The sequence below is a fragment of the Ambystoma mexicanum genome, chromosome 13 (assembly GCF_040938575.1).
Source record: "Ambystoma mexicanum isolate Mex_15411 chromosome 13, UKY_AmexF1_1, whole genome shotgun sequence".
Classification (NCBI taxonomy): Eukaryota; Metazoa; Chordata; class Amphibia; order Caudata; family Ambystomatidae; genus Ambystoma; species Ambystoma mexicanum.
In genome coordinates, this window is record NC_090938.1 from 191197518 (window position 1) to 191214661 (window position 17144).

At 43.9% G+C, this 17144-nt stretch overlaps 1 protein-coding gene across 7 annotated transcripts in view; it reads left to right on the forward strand.

The window, feature by feature from the left end:
* LOC138521067 (receptor-type tyrosine-protein phosphatase V-like) overlaps positions 1–17144 on the forward strand; it is a 641711-nt gene that overhangs the window by 321844 nt on the left and 302723 nt on the right. For all 7 annotated transcript variants that reach the window (XM_069633598.1, XM_069633597.1, XM_069633596.1 and 4 more), the window contains 2 exons: positions 5263–5535; positions 13694–13963. In XM_069633598.1, the coding sequence (XP_069489699.1) occupies positions 5263–5535; positions 13694–13963 (543 nt within the window). The remainder of the gene's footprint in view (positions 1–5262; positions 5536–13693; positions 13964–17144) is intronic.

Genomic DNA, 17144 nt, shown 5'->3' on the forward strand with positions numbered 1-17144 from the left:
AAAGAAATCTAACGCCCCCTCACCAACTCCTGTTGAGAATTCAGTGGCCCCAAAATTGTCCCTTGGCCATTTAGATTGAGCTAGTGTGAAGATGCATGCTGCCCCAAACACTGTGCCATTTCTGCATCCCTGCGAAGGACCCCGTTTGATGTGTTTGAGGTCTAAATGAGGTCCCCTGTTCACCCTCTACTGATAGTGACCTAGACACGTGCTTTTAATGGGCCTATTGTAGCAGAGCCCTGCATTTAATGGTTAACACATAATGTCATAAAGATCATATATCTTTGGAGCGTATTTTGGATGCGCCCATAGCCTGCACCAAGATGGCCGATTACAGTGGATCTGGGATTCCCTACAGAATGAATGCCCACTTCAGAAAGCAATCATGAATGCTGCCTGCAATGTGCATTGCAGGGGGTATTCAAATAAATCCCACTGGATCCACCTGGGTTTTGCAGGTGAAAGAACCAGCAGAATTCCATTGGGATTCCAGTCTCTCATCCTGAATTAAAATCAATGTGGCTGGAGATGGATATGCACTTCCGACATGGAGCGCCTCCGGCAGGCGGATATGGAGGTTGACCACCCTGCTCCCTAGCGCAGTGCAGAAAAGGCATGAACGTGATGTGGTTGGTGATGTAACCGTCTGCCCACATCGGAATGACCCTGTGCCCTTTCCATTTAACTACATTTTGGTCATGCGGTACAATTTTTAGGGATTCTTTGTTCCAAATTAAATCACGTACATTATCTAATTTCTCCCGGAATGAAAAAGAAACAGAAAAATGTAAAAATACTAATCTAAACCATGCCTGCGCTTTGTTTTTAGTTTTTCGTCCAATATCAGCCTTCCTTGCCATCTCCCATCTCATAGGTAGAATGATGCATCGAGTTGGCACAATTGAAAAAGAAATAATCTGCGGCTGACTTGGAAGAACACATTTTGTAAAGGAAAACTTTGCTAAATTATATGATACCAGCTTCTGCAAAAACCTAATTATAGAACTGCAGAAATATAACTCCAGTTTCCCATCGAGTCTACGTGGCAAATTCTGAATTTTAAGACCTGGAAATCCTTCTTCATAGCCAAAAAGTGCGTTATAAAATTCCATGAGCGATTCCAAGCTAAATCCATTGCTGCAGTAGGTGTTTAAGTTCTCAGGAGGCAGGGGGCCTCATTAGGATTATGCCGGTCTGGGACAAATGCAGGAAAAACGTCCGGTCCTACTGGCTCCGGCATTCTTCCCTACCAGCAGACTCAGTGTCTGCCAGTAGGGACAGTGAACTACCGGCAGGCCCGACCTGCCGGGAGTTCAGGAGTCTACCGGCAGAGTAATCATTGAAGCTCCATCACCGTTAGCAACGCTGCCAGTGCTTCAGTAGTTCCCATCCCATAGAGTCCTGGAGTCCTACGGGACTCCATAGAATGGGAACTTACCGCTGTTGTCGGCACCCGTAATATCACTGTTACACTGGGATGTCGGTGCCGGTAAGGGTAAGGCGAGTCTGCTGGTAACCCACCGGTAGCAACAGCGGTTTACCGGCACAATCGTAATGAGGGCTAGGTTCTCGGTCACATGCTGTTCTCACCCTGAAATGTAGCGACTCTTCATCTATAGTTGCCTTTTAGAGTGGCTGGCTTGGTGGGAAGTTCCCCGATTTTACCATACAAGTGCACCGAACAATCCATCCCAAAAAAACGTTATGACAAGTTGCAACTAAAAAGCCAGAATTATGGACTGTACCTTTTCGGACAGGGAGATATTGGGTGTGACAAACTCCTATTATGGCCAGAAGAAGCACCGTGGAGGAGGGCGGGATGGTGGGGGTGAGGTGGTGGCAAAGGCTTCTGTGTGGTATGCCCCAAGCATGAGTTACAACGGGGTTCAGAGAAAATTAGTTAATGTTGACCCAAGAGTTGTTTACCATTGCCAGGGCAAATCTGTGCTCTCCTTACGTAGAGGCCAGCAATGGTAGCACATGAATAAGCATGTAAATAATGGCTAACAATGGGAAACGCACAAGCAAGTGCATGCAAAAATAGCATCATTCACTAGAGCACAGTATACACTAAAACACACCCTTTCAAGGTAGAACGCGGGATGGGCCGACTTACTGTCGCAATGGGCAGACTGTATTGCAGGGAACTCTGGTGCAGGAGGAGTGTCATAAGTAATTCATCCATCGGAAAAGGGCAATAAAATATAATCGGTACCTAAACAAACCTTAATTTGCTCATGATGGTTGTTGGAGACTGTAATAGTCTCCTGCCGCAAGGTTAGCCTAGGGGGGTTGTACGACCCGTTGTGCCTCAAACTAACACCAAGTCCACTACTGCATATAACTTCGATGTTAATGGCTGAACACTGTCAAGCCTGGCTTCCTGGTACTGTGCCACGGGTCGATGGCTTTGAGGTGGCTCGACGATGATCACTTACCACCAGGTGTCTTCACGACAGGCTCTCAATGATTCGATCATGTTGTCTCAGATTCCTTCGCTCTGCTGTGTCCTCGCGCAGCAGGGCTGTGCTCCAAGCTGCCGGCTCGACTGGATCGAATCATGGTTTGATAGATTGAAGCGGGGCTCGATGGCTCAGTCATCACCTGGGGGCACACTCGTAAGACTGTCAGTCTGATGCTGACTTTAATGATCCTTTCAATGCTGTGAGAAACTGCTACAGTCACTACCCTTATTGACTTTGGAATGCTAGGATTGTTCTCCAAAGTACCTCTCTAACTGGAGCGGTCTCCTGCACTGCCCCACTTGAGCGGACGTCTTCTGAAGCACATATAGACCACTATCTCCCAGTCGTGTCTTGGAGCCTGGGGGATTTGTTCCTCAACAGCCCGCAAACGTCTTTGTTCTTCACGCAAGTGTCCCTTCTGTTCATAAGACGATTTTAAGAGGGGAATCTTTTACCTTCTTGCTTCTCCTGTTTTGAGCCTCTGTTGTACTAGTCCAAGGGTCCTGTGATGTTGTACATCTAGTAGTCTAGTTAATCATTGCAAGCCTCCTCACTCTAGGTGTAAATGTGTCACTTGGCAATGTTATGTTAAAGGATATTTACACCGCACACTGTCACCACTGGAGTGGACCCCTAGTGCTCTGTTGGATCTGAAAAGTAAGAGGGTAGGGTAAGTTAGTAGGACTGAGCGGGATAAAGAGCAAGAGTGCTGTGAAAGGATCCCCTCTCCTTGGTACCTTAGAGCAAGGAAAAGAAAAAGGGCAGCTAAAGGAGCCCCCAGCAACACTGCACAGAAAGTGCTTTGTGCTCCAATAGTCAGTTGCAGATGCCATAAAAGTTTGAGGAAAGCATGACTCCAAAAAGACATAACGAAAAGGGTTATAAATGGATCCCAAATGTAGAGTAAAAGACTGAGGTGGGTGTGGCAAAGGTTCCCACTCGCTCAGTAGAACTGGTAAAAATCCAAGAGTCCAGCAAAAAGTGCTGGGGGACTCACAAGTTGCAGAATTATACACAACACGTGAAATACTAACCAGCAGATGTAAATGGCGGAAAGTATGTTCTTTCAGTTCAGTCGGTGAGGTCAGATTTCTGCCACTTGAGTGCGCTTGTCTTTTTTGCCACATTCCTCATCTCTCTGGATTAGAAGGCAAATAGGCCTTCATGTGTGCAGCCCAGGCCCACCTGTGTCAGTTGTGTAAGAGGGGGTCCTGTAGAATACATCATTTTAAAAGATTGGTTGGGGTTATATATTTGCACACTCTCCGCTCTAATCACAAATTGTACTTCTAGATATTAAACTGTGTTTATTTGAGTTATGAAATATTGGCAATAACTTAAACGCTCTACATGCCATAGCATTGTGCGTTAGCAGCATGCGGCTTTATGTTTCGGAGAGCTAGCCATACAAATTGTAAGGTGGCTATCCAATTTTTGAGGTAGCCTCGATATGCAAAAAATGTATTCAAATATTTGAACATGCTAATGGGATTTTAACATGGGGTTTCTTTTGCAAAAAACATTATGCCTGGGCAAGATTTTGGCTAATGGTTTTTTGCTGAAAATGTATGGTGCGTCAGTCGATGACCATAGAACTGTGTAATATTAACTCACTTTCCTAATGCCAACAGGATTTGAAGGAAAGGACAACATTTCTGCAGGACACACCTAATGACAATGTATGTCTCCAAATTCCAAGGCAATTCCGACCCCAGTAGATGCATCTGTCACTGCTTTAATTCTGCTTGTAACCATATAAAACAACTCCCTTCAAAGATGATATCTGTCCCTTTTCACTGCTTTCAGTGCTGTCAGCTAAATGACTATTGGGGGGGGGGGGTGGCTCTTGCTTAAATAGACCAATGGTTAATGGACCATAGCATGTGTAGTCTAGTATTGGGCAGGTGAAAGCACTTAAATAACACAAGGAACATTTCAAAGCAAGCCAAAGCATTTATTTCTGCATGAGTGTAGGTAGGAACCTGGTGTGATAAGAAATGTAATTGCAGAGAGGTGAGTAGATAAGGAGGCAGTTGGAAAGTGACAAGCGAAGTAACATGATGCAGTTCTAAAGTCGGGTTCCTTTAATATAGAATTATATTTAATTTGTACTAAAGTTACCCCAGCGTATCACAGACTGTCGTGGTCCACCATTACATGCTCCTTCATTTTGACACTTTGGGCCTGATCACGACTTTGGCGGTAACGCCGGCGGTATTACCGCCACCGGCGGTATTAGCCCTACCGCCGAACTCCCCGGCACTAATAGCGCCGGATCACGAGTTTGGCGGTAATGTAATTCCTCATTCCCCATTGAGCCCATTTTGGAATGCCCCATTGCCCATTGGGGTCAATGGGGAAAATGTGCGCTCTTACCGCCGGCGGATTTCCCGCCAGCGGTAATAGCGCAAATTTTTGGCGGATGTCCCCCCCCAGCTCAGAGCTGGCCGAAATCTGCCGAAGTCCTAATTTGACGGACCCTTAAATCCGGCGGTAATAGCGCTACCGCCGGATTTAAGGGTTACCGCCAAAGTCGTGATCAGGCCCATTTGTCTAGACATTACCAGCTGTTCCTTCTATACCAAAACAGCAGCTTGGCATCCAATTGCACCAAAAGCACTCTTAGAAATGAAAACTAAAAAGTTATTTTAATTCTATGCGGAAGGCAGCGGTTACAAGGTTATTCACATTATAGTTCTTGCCTCCTTTTTCCCTCAATAGGACTGGCATTTAGTTTGCCAAGGCTGGCCAAAGCAGATTGAGCTGTTTAGCGATTATGTGTTATTCTTCGTTGCAGACCCTCTGGCCCCAGAACTGGTGAGTCTGCAGACCCAGGGAGTCGGCTTCATGAAGGCCACATGGCTGGCGCCTCCTGTCGGACCAAGATGTACCTACAGGGCCACACTCTCTGAAACAAGGTCACGGGTGGTGGTGAGGAATGCAACGCTTAAGGAAGGTTCCACTGAACTACCCCTGGAGGGGCTTGTACCTGGCCGCCAGTACAGCTTCCAGATTTACAGTGTTGCTGGACCATACAGCTCACCCGCACAGATGGCGACAAACTGGACCTGTGAGTATGCGAACGCCCTGCATCATGTGTGTGTGTCGCTGGGCCAAAAAGTGGCAATGTCCAGAACACCCAATTGCCCACATATGTGGTGCATTGAGCCAGTCCAGTATGTTGTGTCAATAGTCTATGAAATGTTGGGAGTTACTTTATAAATGGCATAAAGATGATTGGAGCACTCCTTTGTTAGGTATTTTGTAAAACATTAGCAATTCATGATCTTGTTGTTAGTCATTAAACCAGCTGCTGCGGGGGACGGAGCTAGAGACAGTGAATGGGGACAGCACAAGGTAGTCTTAAATAGGTCTTAGTGCATTACGGTATTTACAGATATATATATGAGAGAGTGAGGGAGAAAACCTATCCTAATTCTCCTTGACCTGTCTGCTGCCTTTTGACACTGTCGATCAGTTGGATCTCCTTAATACTCTATTTCTTCATTGGATTCTCAATCAAGCCCTTACCTGGATTAAATCCTACTTTGCACCCTGCCAATTCTGTCTCCTGGAGCAACAACACCTCTCAACTCACTCCTCTAACTGTTGGTGACCCACAAGGCTCTGTCTTGGATCCGCTCCTCTTTACAGACTTCACTTCCGCTCTTGGGGAACTAATCTCCTCCTTTGGGGTTTCGTACCAACTCTCTGTGGACAATCTTCTTCTCTTTTCCTGAACTCTCCTCCGATATCTCTATCAACATTTCCAACTGTTTCTCTGCCATTAAATATTGGGTGGCTTCAAACTCTCTGATGTTAAACTCTAACAAAACGGAGGTATTCTTCTTCCCTGGCAGAAGCTCTTTTGCATCTCTTCCTCTACCATTCCATTTCCCACCTGAAACTCTCCCCTACTCTTCTACCCTTCTGTGGAGGCATCATGAAGCAAGACGCAGACAGCAGATTCACAGTTCAGACCAAATGTATTTATTCACTCAAATGTCAGGATTGTGTATACTAAAATGGGATATCCCACCTGAACCAACTAAGGAGAGTTTGAGTCAGTAAGTTCAACTTTGTCTGTGTCCAAAACCTATACTTGCCCTCGTATCTAAACTATACAATGTCTAAGGATATCAATAACAAATGAAAATAAAGCTCTGAACTTCTTCCAGCTCTAAACTGACGTTCCAGATCCCCTTCTCCAAGTTCAAAGCAGTTCAAAAAGGGCCTTAGGGTCAACTTCCCCAAGGCTACAACACAGTTCCAAAAAGGGCCTTGGGATTCCCTTCCTCCAAGCTGCAATACTTTTAGCTTGCCAATGTATAATCAGTTTCAAGTCTCTGAATTCTAACAAGCAGTTCCAGGTCACCTTGAATACCATTCAGATTCAGGTACTGCACATTTACTTCAGCAATCTTGGTTACAGTTCTTTATCTGGACTTTCTTCGACTTTGCCAGACGGGGTTTCCTCTGTCTAGGCGTAGTTGTCAGACCACACGGTCCACCCATTACAAAGGCATGCAACCGATAACCCTAGGTTTCTTGCCCACGCAGGATTTCCTTCACCACACCTGTGCATCAGCTTGCATTTCCCCCCCCCGGGGTTTTAGAAAAGACAGTCTTTTGGCTTTGCCATGGTGTGTTCTTCCAAGCACTTCACTCCATGGTGCTTTCTCTCTTCCACCGCCTTGCTTTCATACACTTTACACTGTTTATAGCTTGCTTTTCACTTTATTTATAACATTGCATTTTTTTCCTTTAAAATGTTCATCACGTTTGTTTCATCTTTGTTTCCATTCCATTCATAAGCTTCACAAAGCTTTCCCTCAGTTCGGTATTATATAATACTTGTAGAACTGTTCTTCAGTTCAAGATTCAATATCACATTCTTTGCATTTAAATTCCTCACTTTGTTCTGCGTTCTGTTTGAATCACTCAAACACCTTTCTTTTGGTTTACAGTCACTTGCACATACATTTCCTTTCAACCGGCATCACCTTATGCCTCGCCGTCGCCCCCAAGAGCACCCCGCTATGAGTGGTCCCTTTGTTTCACTCACCGGTTGTCGGTGACTCCTCTGGGTGGTCTCCCTCTCTCTTTTTGGCTTTGCGTACTACTCTGTGTCCCTGTGAACAGCACTCGATTGCCACAAACTCTGCTGTAGGCTGCTGATAGCTCCGCCTCTCTCTCAGACGTTATCGGTGGCCCACAGAGCTTACAAGTCCTCTGTACTCCACAACTCCCATTATGGGAACTCTGCAAGGGGGATTCCCTTAAACTTGTTCCTTTCCCATCCCACTTGTGCCCCGCTGTCACAGCTTCCTGTAAGGAACTCTTGGTGGCAACAGTAAAGGTAGAAACAAGTGATCACTGTTCAGGGGTGTTTATTAAACTGTATAGGTAGGATGGAATAATGCGTAATCTAAACTTAAATCTAAGATGAGAGCAAGCTACCACCATCAAATAATAATAAGGGAGTCCTAGTGGTGTCTTGTCAAATAAAAGGGCATATACTAAAAGAAAACTGTTGCCAATACCTTACAACTGAATACAAAGAGTGTGTGGGATAGGGTTCATAAGAAAGTAAGAAGTGTTCACAAAATGATAAATCGGGATGTGTTAGCTGGGGGTCTCCCTTCCCCATGTTTTGACCACGTGACAAAGTGCTTTCCCCAGCATGAAACTACAGTTCTGTACTCGGGTATCAGGATCTTCGGTGGTTGTGTCTCTTTTATACAAAAAAGTCTCTTGCCTTCGAGGACCTGAAGTGTTCAAAATAACCAAACAAAAAGTCCCTTTCCGTATGTACGTTGGGTGATAATCACCTGTTGGGTGATAACTTTTCACCCCTGGATCCCTCTCTTGTGGGTTTAGACCCTTCTCGATTGTTAGCCTCCCTCCGTTGGGTTCACTATGGCTTTTTTCCTAAACAATTTCACCTGTTGCCTTCACAAGTCTTAATGTCGTTTTAGACAATCCAATGTGGACATCCCTCTGTCGGGGTCACTCTTGTCAACACAATGTTCATTGGGGAATCATGCTTCGCTCTATTCTGTGGGGATCCCTTCATCAGATTCACGTTTGCCAGTGCCACAGTTCCTTCTACTTTCTCACTATGCAGGATTCACTTGCCTTTGACTTCCAATTATTTGTTGGTCAAAGATGTTCGACTGCACAGGGGGTTGACATTTTCCTTGCGGCTCTCCTAAGGCCTTCTTGTATTGGTAGTTTCAACAATAGGAGAATTAACCAGAGTCTCTCGAATGAGCACCCACGTGGTGCCGAACCCCTCTGCAGCTGGTTTTCCCCCTGAGGAATTTATTGGTCTGTGATTTTCCCTTAACTTGCCATTCACAAATTTCGTTCAGCATAGAGCAGTTTCTTATTGGATCTTCTTTTGACTCACCAGCTGTGATGAACGCTTGTCTTTTCTTGTCTTAGGAGTCAAGGACGGTACCATGGTAGCAAGCATCTGTCTCTGTCCTGGTTATCATTGTAGGAGGGCTCTGTGTACCATTGACATCTGCTGCAACAAACGCTGGGTATTGTTTGCGGTTTTATGATTCTTTCATGGACGCTTCGTGGGTCTGGCTCGAAAAGGGCAAGTTTTCTTCCCTCACTTGTTTCACCCCTTCGATTCTCGCTGCCTTTCTCCTCCTCTTGAACTGCCACCCTCAGATAGCTGTCTCATCATGCGGTCTGCCTTGCTCATAGTATGCTCTCGTGCTATACCTTTTATCCCTGAGGAGAAGGGCAAAGGCCGTCAGGTGTGTTTGGTTCTGATCAATTGCCTCTCTTTGCCTGACCCTTGTGTTGGGACATGTCAGGTAAACGGCTCTGGTGTTAGTCTGTTATCTGAAGTGTTTGTGTCGGAAAAGTATGGGGGGTAGAGCTCGCAAGTATCCTACGTGGTAAGTTCGGAAAACGATGTTATAAGAAGGGAATACTGTGTCTCATCCGTCAGTGTCCCACTTCCACTCCCCGAGGACCACACCATCCAGGTGATCCTCCCCCACTGGTCTACCCCCAGGAACTGGATCCAACTGCAATGGCCATGTCCTGGCCACCTGGATGACAGATCCCCGGGGACTAGTCAGGGAGACACCTTCAGGTTTCTCACATTCCTGACAGCACACGCGGTCATCCTGGCCTCCCCAGGTTCAACCCTCTCAAGCTTGCTTCTCCCGGCCCGGCACCTCTCCTGCTGGCTTGCCATCTCCTGCTGTTGGCTCTAACTTTTAAACACCTGTGTCTCCCTATTAGGTTGCAGATGTGAGCCATGTGTACAACTGCCTGACTATAATCAGTGGTGTTTCTGGGACATGCCTGACTCTCACAAGAGTCCCCAGTCCTCTTCCTCGTCTCAGTACCACAGTAGAGAAATTACCTGTTGGTGTGTACCACTCCTTGTCACCTCTTCCTCGTCCCAGTACTATAGTGATATGAATGAGGGAAATGAAATGAAATGAAGTGAAGTGATTGACAACAGCCTATAAAGGCAGGTGGAGGGCAAGGTTGGTTATCACAAGGAACAGGGGGATACCATGTCTCACCTGCGGACTTCCTCTCCCCAATCCCCAAGGACTCTCCACCCAGGTGATCCTCCCTCTCATCTCCACCCAAAGGATTAGGATCCAAAAGTGACGGCCTTTCCCTGTACACCTGAGAAGAGGATCCGAGGGGAGTAGGTGTAAGAATACCCTCAGGTTTCTCACAGTACTCTGTGCGCACATGCTGGTAAACTTGACATATATTCCCTGTTATAATATTACCTTAAAACACCATCTGCTACCAGGCCACTTCAATAGTATGGGCTACCATATTAAGCTATTGGCCGTTATAAAACCTGTTGTCAAATCTGCATGGCATTAGTATACATTTTTCTTGCATCTTAAGACTGTAGCTCTAGATTTGTGAGGAGCCTGGGGCCAGATTACATAGCATTTGCACCAGTTCTGTAAAGAGAGCAAATGTTTTGATAATGTGGAATGGAGCAAACCGGTTTTGTCACAATCCGTATTATCTAAAAACGTTAGCTCTAAGGCAAAAATAAATTAGACTGTTTTTGTAGTAGGTTTGCTGCATAACCTAAAAATAAATCTGTTTAGTAATTCCTTTTTATGTTACTTTGTAGACCTATCAAATAAAACAGCCTGATCCATTTTTGCTCTTGTGAACATATTTTTAGAAAATTCAAAGTGAGGCTAATCATATTTGCTCCACTCCCAATTATTTAAGCAGCAAAACTGGTGCTAAATGAATTTGCTCTGCCTTGTTGCACTAGTGCAAATCTTTGATAACCTGGCCCCCGTATAGTTGTGTGTAATTTAGCACATACGTCTGCAACCAGATGTTTTGGACTACCACTCCCATGATGTTTCACACTTGTCAAGAATTACTAGAAGTGAAGGTAGCTGTAGCCAGAACATGGAGAGAGCCCCCTGCTTTAAAACTATGCTCTACATGCAACTTGTATACTATCTTGTGCATGTCTATGAAATCCCAGGTTGGGTTTATCATGTACCTTGTATCTGTGTCCGGAGGTGGTCATTCCCTGGTTCATGCAAAGCTTAACGGTTGGTGGTAAAAGTGGAATGCCCCAGTTTCTGCCACATTTTACACTCCATATGATGTTGTTTCATTTGGCAAGAGGGGTTGGAGGGTGCACTGAACAGGGCCTGCCAAATCAGCTTGGTTTTCAGGCAGTATGTATTTTCATGCTTGTGGAAAACCAATGGATGCCTATGACGTCTGCATGACTTTTACACCTGGTAAAGAATCACCTGGATTGCAGATACAACAATCAGTATTTTTGTCATTTTCCAAATAAGATTTGCCAAAGTGGAGGGTAAAGGTCATTCTCACAGTGTATTACTCTTTACAGTTCCACCAAGTGGCAGAAAGGTTTACAATTGCACAGAGGGGAGATTTTGCACAAATGTGCAAGAGGAGCCAGTCCTTGTTTAAAATTTCCACTTTGTAGAAATTGATCCATACACTGGTTAATTCCTCTATACATTAATGAGGTTCCCAGAAATGACTGTAATGCATGTTTACAGTTAGCCCTCAGTTGAATTACAAAGCTAGATATTCAGATCCATGCACTCGTCCATCCCTTAAATTAATTCCAGTTAACATTATGCAGTGGTTTTACAAGAGTAGAAAGTGGACTCTCTGGCCAGAGTTCCAAATCAGTCCTGGACTGGCCATTTTTCCAAGTACGCTGAAGTAGGAATGAGGTTGCTAATCTCGGTCCCACAGGGCCAGGAATGAAGCAGCCCCCAACAGAGAAACATGCAAACATTTCACGCTTAAACTTGAATCTTTTGTTGATCTAGTATAATGTTGCAGGTAAGCCTGTGTTGGTGCAGCGGGAGTATGCAGAGGGTGTGAGTGCTTGACAATTTGAGAACACATGTCCCTAAATTGCCATTGTGGTGTTCCTGCTTGCTCGCTGCATGTGGCCATATTGCGCAATATTGGCCAATGTAGCAAGATTTTGCGAGATGCCTTTGTTTCTCAGTCCAGCTGGTCCCAAATCAGTGTTAAGTGTTTAGGTAAGAAAACAAAGATCCATAAAATCCCACACCTACTGCTGCACAAAGTTCTCTTACTTGTGGACTCTTGCTGCGAAGACGGTGACTCAATAGGTGATGTTGTTCATTGAAAGCCAGATAGCAACTGATTGGGCAGTTCCCTGTTGTAAATTCAGATAACAACTTGCAAAGGCTTTCAACTGGATCCATTTGCACAGTACCAGCACTGCACCCACAGGTCTGTGTTTGTCTAACTCGTCCCTGTATCTGGTTATTTCAGTTCCATTTGTTACATTGTGCTGTCATCCACCAAAAATGTGATGTGATGTTGTGCTGCTAATGAGAGTGACAAATCACACTCGTCTTATTATAAATACGGTGACCAAGATGATGTCATGGTGTCATGGCCTCAGGTCCACAGTGCTGGCCTTTCATGTATCCAGCTAAAGCATGCTGGGTGTTGAAGGCTTGGTGAATTTCAGTTGAACTAAAAGCACTACTCTATTAGATATCAATGTCTCTTTAAAGGAAATGATCCCCAGTGAAATGAAGTTATCCGAGCAGTCTAATTATCCCTGGCCATGTTAGTTAACATCAGCTTCCATCTACAGAGCAGAAGTCATTCCATCTGCTGGTCCTTAGGAGCCAGCAATAAAGCACAAAGACCTCCCCTTTGGAATAGGAAGTGAAAAGAGGCTATAAGATGGCTTCATAGAACCTAGCTCCCGGTTACATGTCTTTCCATCGATTTTTATTTTTTTTATATTTTATTTGTTAAATTATTATTTTTTCATTGAAAATATTTTCCAACTAAACTTTTGCATTGAAAACATTGAGTCACTATTAATATAAGTAAAAGTGAGCATTAATCGAAACAGTTTAATCGAAATGAATAGATGGTAAAGTTTTCAATGGAATATCGCTAATACTACACAAGTAAGAGGGAGCAGTCCAGCGCTGAAATCACGTCCATGTGGTTATGCACTGGACAGCTCCCTCTAACTTGTGTAGTGTCAGCGACTGCACATGACACTTTTTTTTTTTAATGGGGTGGTTTCTCCCCTAACCCCCCAATAAAATAAAAGTCCACAGTCCAGTCAGAGGGAGCTGTCCAGTGCTGAAATTGATTCAATACAGTTACAATGTATTTCAGCACTGGACAGCTCCCTCTAACTTGTGTGGTGTTTATTTTTTTATTGGAGGGGCGCCCTCCCTAACCCTAAAAAAAAAGCGTTTACAAAACTGAACCTTTCCTCTCAAACATCCATACATCTATTTTTTAACATCCATGCACTGTTTCCATCGAAATGTATTGGTTGAAATGCTTTTCCATTGAAATTCAATGAAAAAAAGTCAATGAATATTCATTTCGATGGAAAGGTATTTCAGTCAATACATTTCAATGGAACAAGTGTCTATGGATCATTTTTCGATGGAAAGACTGCATGCCCTATCTCCCTTTACTATAGTAAAGGAATCATTGCAAAAGGGCCACGTATTTGCCAACTGGCTTTAAGGTGACAACTGTCAACCCCCCCACCCCCTCTCCAAATTTAAACTGCACCTCGAATCTAAACCTTTACGCACTCTCATTAAGGCAAAGTGGACCTTGCTAAGTGACTTCCAGCATTGAAATCGAAAACATTGTAGAATTGATAATACATACTGCTTTCTTCTCTCCTATAGATCCAGCTGTGCCACATAATGTGGCGTTAACTAATCGTGGGCAACCCTACACCATCTATGCCTCCTGGGACACACCCCCTGGAGACCAAGATGCCTTCTCTATCCTACTCTACAGCTCAGACCTGGCACTGGAAAGTAACACATCCCTTGGTCCAGATCAACACAATCTGACGCTTGATGGGCTCCAGCCCGGCAAAAGGTATTCACTAGAAGTGTCTGCCATTGCAGGGCCCTATGGATCACCTGCAGCTACAGCTGGTGACTGGACCTGTGAGTACTCACCTATGCATTTATTTTGCTTGAAAAACATTGAAGCTGATAGGTATACCATTGATGTGGGTGTGCGTGTACGTGTTTGTTGTGCTTGTTCTTGGAATGTAGTGGTTTGGTTAGTGATTACATTAGTTACTTATTTTCAAAGGATTCTTTTTCAAAAACCTTTTTATTTCGCTAGTACATTTAGTTTGCCCGAGAAAGGGATTTATGGTCTGTGTCTGACTTAATAATCTTATACCTCTGTTATTTGATGACCCAAAACATGGCATCATGACCACAAGATGGACTAGGGACTTGGTTTCTCGAGTTGTTGTAGAAGAGATTGAAATTCTTTTTCAAAACATGTTTGCACTGCATTTTATTGTATTTATTGCAATCAATATTTATATAGCGCAGGCTGAGATGCAGGCTATGGTACCAGCGGGAGAGGTGATGATCATGGGGTTCGAATCAACTGGTTTAGGAGTATTAAGCAGAGTTGCTGAGCTCCACGTCCAGGGTGATCCAACTCCCGGCCGTGAGGGCTGGAATCCTGACAGGTTTTCAGGATATCCCTCATTAATAGTCATGAGAACAAATTTGCATACATGTAGAATCCTTGTATGCAAATGTATCTCATGAATATTAATTAGGGGTATCCTGAAAACCCAGCATGGATCTGGCCCTCAAGACCTGTAGCTGGAGGCCAATGGGTAGGTTGCATCTTGGGAGATAAGTGATAATGGAGGTGAAAGATGATGCGTTTACTCCTTTCAGGATGGCTGTTCCAAAGTAATAGAGATTTGAATGACAAGGCTTGCCTTCAAGTTTTTCCCCTTTCTGAAGCTACACTGACATGTCTTTTCCTGTGGTGTTGCCGGAGATGGGCATTATTTCTACCTAGTAGTTAAGGTCTTGCAACCATAGCCTTCTGGAAGATGCAAGATCTTTGGGTAGCCAGTGTGGGACAGTCTGACTCATTTTGATGCAAAAAACATTTTTGATGACCTTGATGAGGAGGAGGGCAGAATATGTTATACTTTTTAAGGGGTGCTATGGTGGAGTGTCAAGGTTTGAGAGGATAAAGTCTTAGAGAGTGCCTGGAGCATCTTCTCTGGGTAAAATGACCTCCATTTTGTGGGGCAGAAATAATGATTTCATGTACTTTTGATTTTATTTGTAATGTGGGATATAAAGAAAAGGTTTCTTCCATTGTATAGTCTAGCTGTACAGAAGTAGTGCTCTGGACCTTGCATGTTGCCAGGTTAATTTCGGAGAGGCGGGTCTGAATGTGAGATTGGTCGGTGCAGTTGAAGTTGGATACAAATTCCATTTTCATGAGGTTAAGCTCAATGTATATGCTGATCATGTTGAAATGGATGAGTAAGAGGAAAGATTTGGGGTATTGGATGCTGTTAATTCATTAGTGTTTCAGATTAAGTTAGGTCTTGGAAATAATATGTACGTTGATCCTGTGGTTCTTTCCAAGAATAATTTCAAAATTATAAGGGAATTGTCGGAGGTCTGTGAATATTCCGCATGTGATGGATAACTTCTGGAAGGCCTGCTTAGAGGAATGCATGCCTGCTGCTATTTGTGTATGCTGTAGACCTGAGTAGGACATTGACTTTAATAACCTTATGAGATGAGAGGCTATTGTGAGGTGTCAGTAATGTGAGACTCGTGACTGTATTGAGTTTTCTCAGGATTTGCCACTTTATTATGCACAAAAATCATAACAAAATCAAACCTAAACCTACTCTACCAGGGGATTCATACCTATACTTAGATCTAAGGGAAAACCTGCTAGCATTCACAAAACTAACCCTCACCATAAACAATATCAACATTCAAATAACATAAATACAACATAAATAAAAGATTACCAAGCACCCAGTGTCTTGGATGACTTCTCTTGGTCCTTGGCAGATCTTGCTCCCACAATAATGTCCAGAGTCACTTTCTCCTAGCAACAACAAGTCTCAACAAAAGTCTTGAAAAGTTCCAAGGAAACAAAACGTTCACACCAATAAAATCCACTGTTCAAAGTCCCATCTTTGTTTGATTAAAGACCTCCTTCTTTACAGTTCCACAAAGGATGAACAGCACCAATGGAGTTTCTTGGGGCAACTTCCTTACAAGAAATAACAGATGAATTTGGCAAACGTTTCTTCTCCCACTTTTTCCAATGACTACTTCACCCCTGGAATCTGCAGTGTCTTGTATACAATTGTCAGAATGTTCTTGCTTGAGATTTACTCTTCGCTCAACCAATTTCCTTCTACAATGTGACAGTGAGAACAGCTCCCTTGGCCCCACAGTTAACTTCACCAAGATTGACAACCACAGTCTTGTTATTGCTACTACAAAATCTACTGCTTCTCAATATGCTGCTTCAATGGCAACTTTAAAAGTAGGCATTACTACAAGACATCTCCTACCCCCACCGGCTGGCCAGGCACTCTTCTTTCTATCCCCTCAGAAACGGCAGACTCTTTGCTTGGTGAACGTGTAACCAGCTCCCTTCCCCAGCTTTATGTACACTTGGTCTTCAGTGGCTACCCCAAAGTGGTTGTGCCACTCTCTCAACTTTGGATATAAACTTTTGGGTATCAAAACGTTCAGAAACTTCAAAACCATCAGTATATTGTTCTTATGTGCATGGGAGTTGGTGCTCACAGAGATCCTGCTATAGGCTTGGGCATTGATTATTCGATCTTCAACTTCTACTATGTCTTTATTCTGCTGCTTCAACCTTTGATGTGTTGCAAGGTAAATGTTCACAAGAGAAAACAAAATTAGATGCACACAATTGTGTTTTAATATTGAACTGCCACTTCAAATATAGACTTGATCACACTTTTCGTCAGCACTTAACTTCCAGGGCACAGGGAAATAATGTCTTGTGTGCATTCTCTTTAGCAATACCTGCAACTCTTCAGGAAAGTCAGTTTTGCTTTGCTTCAGCTATTAGCGGTGTTCTCTGTGCTAATTGGAGAAACGTGACCGCTCATCAACAAACTATTCCTGCTTCTCTGCAAAGAAAGGCTTTTCATCAGACATGAGCATTTCACGTAAGGGTGAGCTTCTTGCCAGCATTAAAAAACGTCCCAATTCTACGGTCGATTCTCTCTCATAACTTAAAACAAGTACAATCGAAACTAGTTACAGTTACCAGCAAGGAACTTCTGCTTCC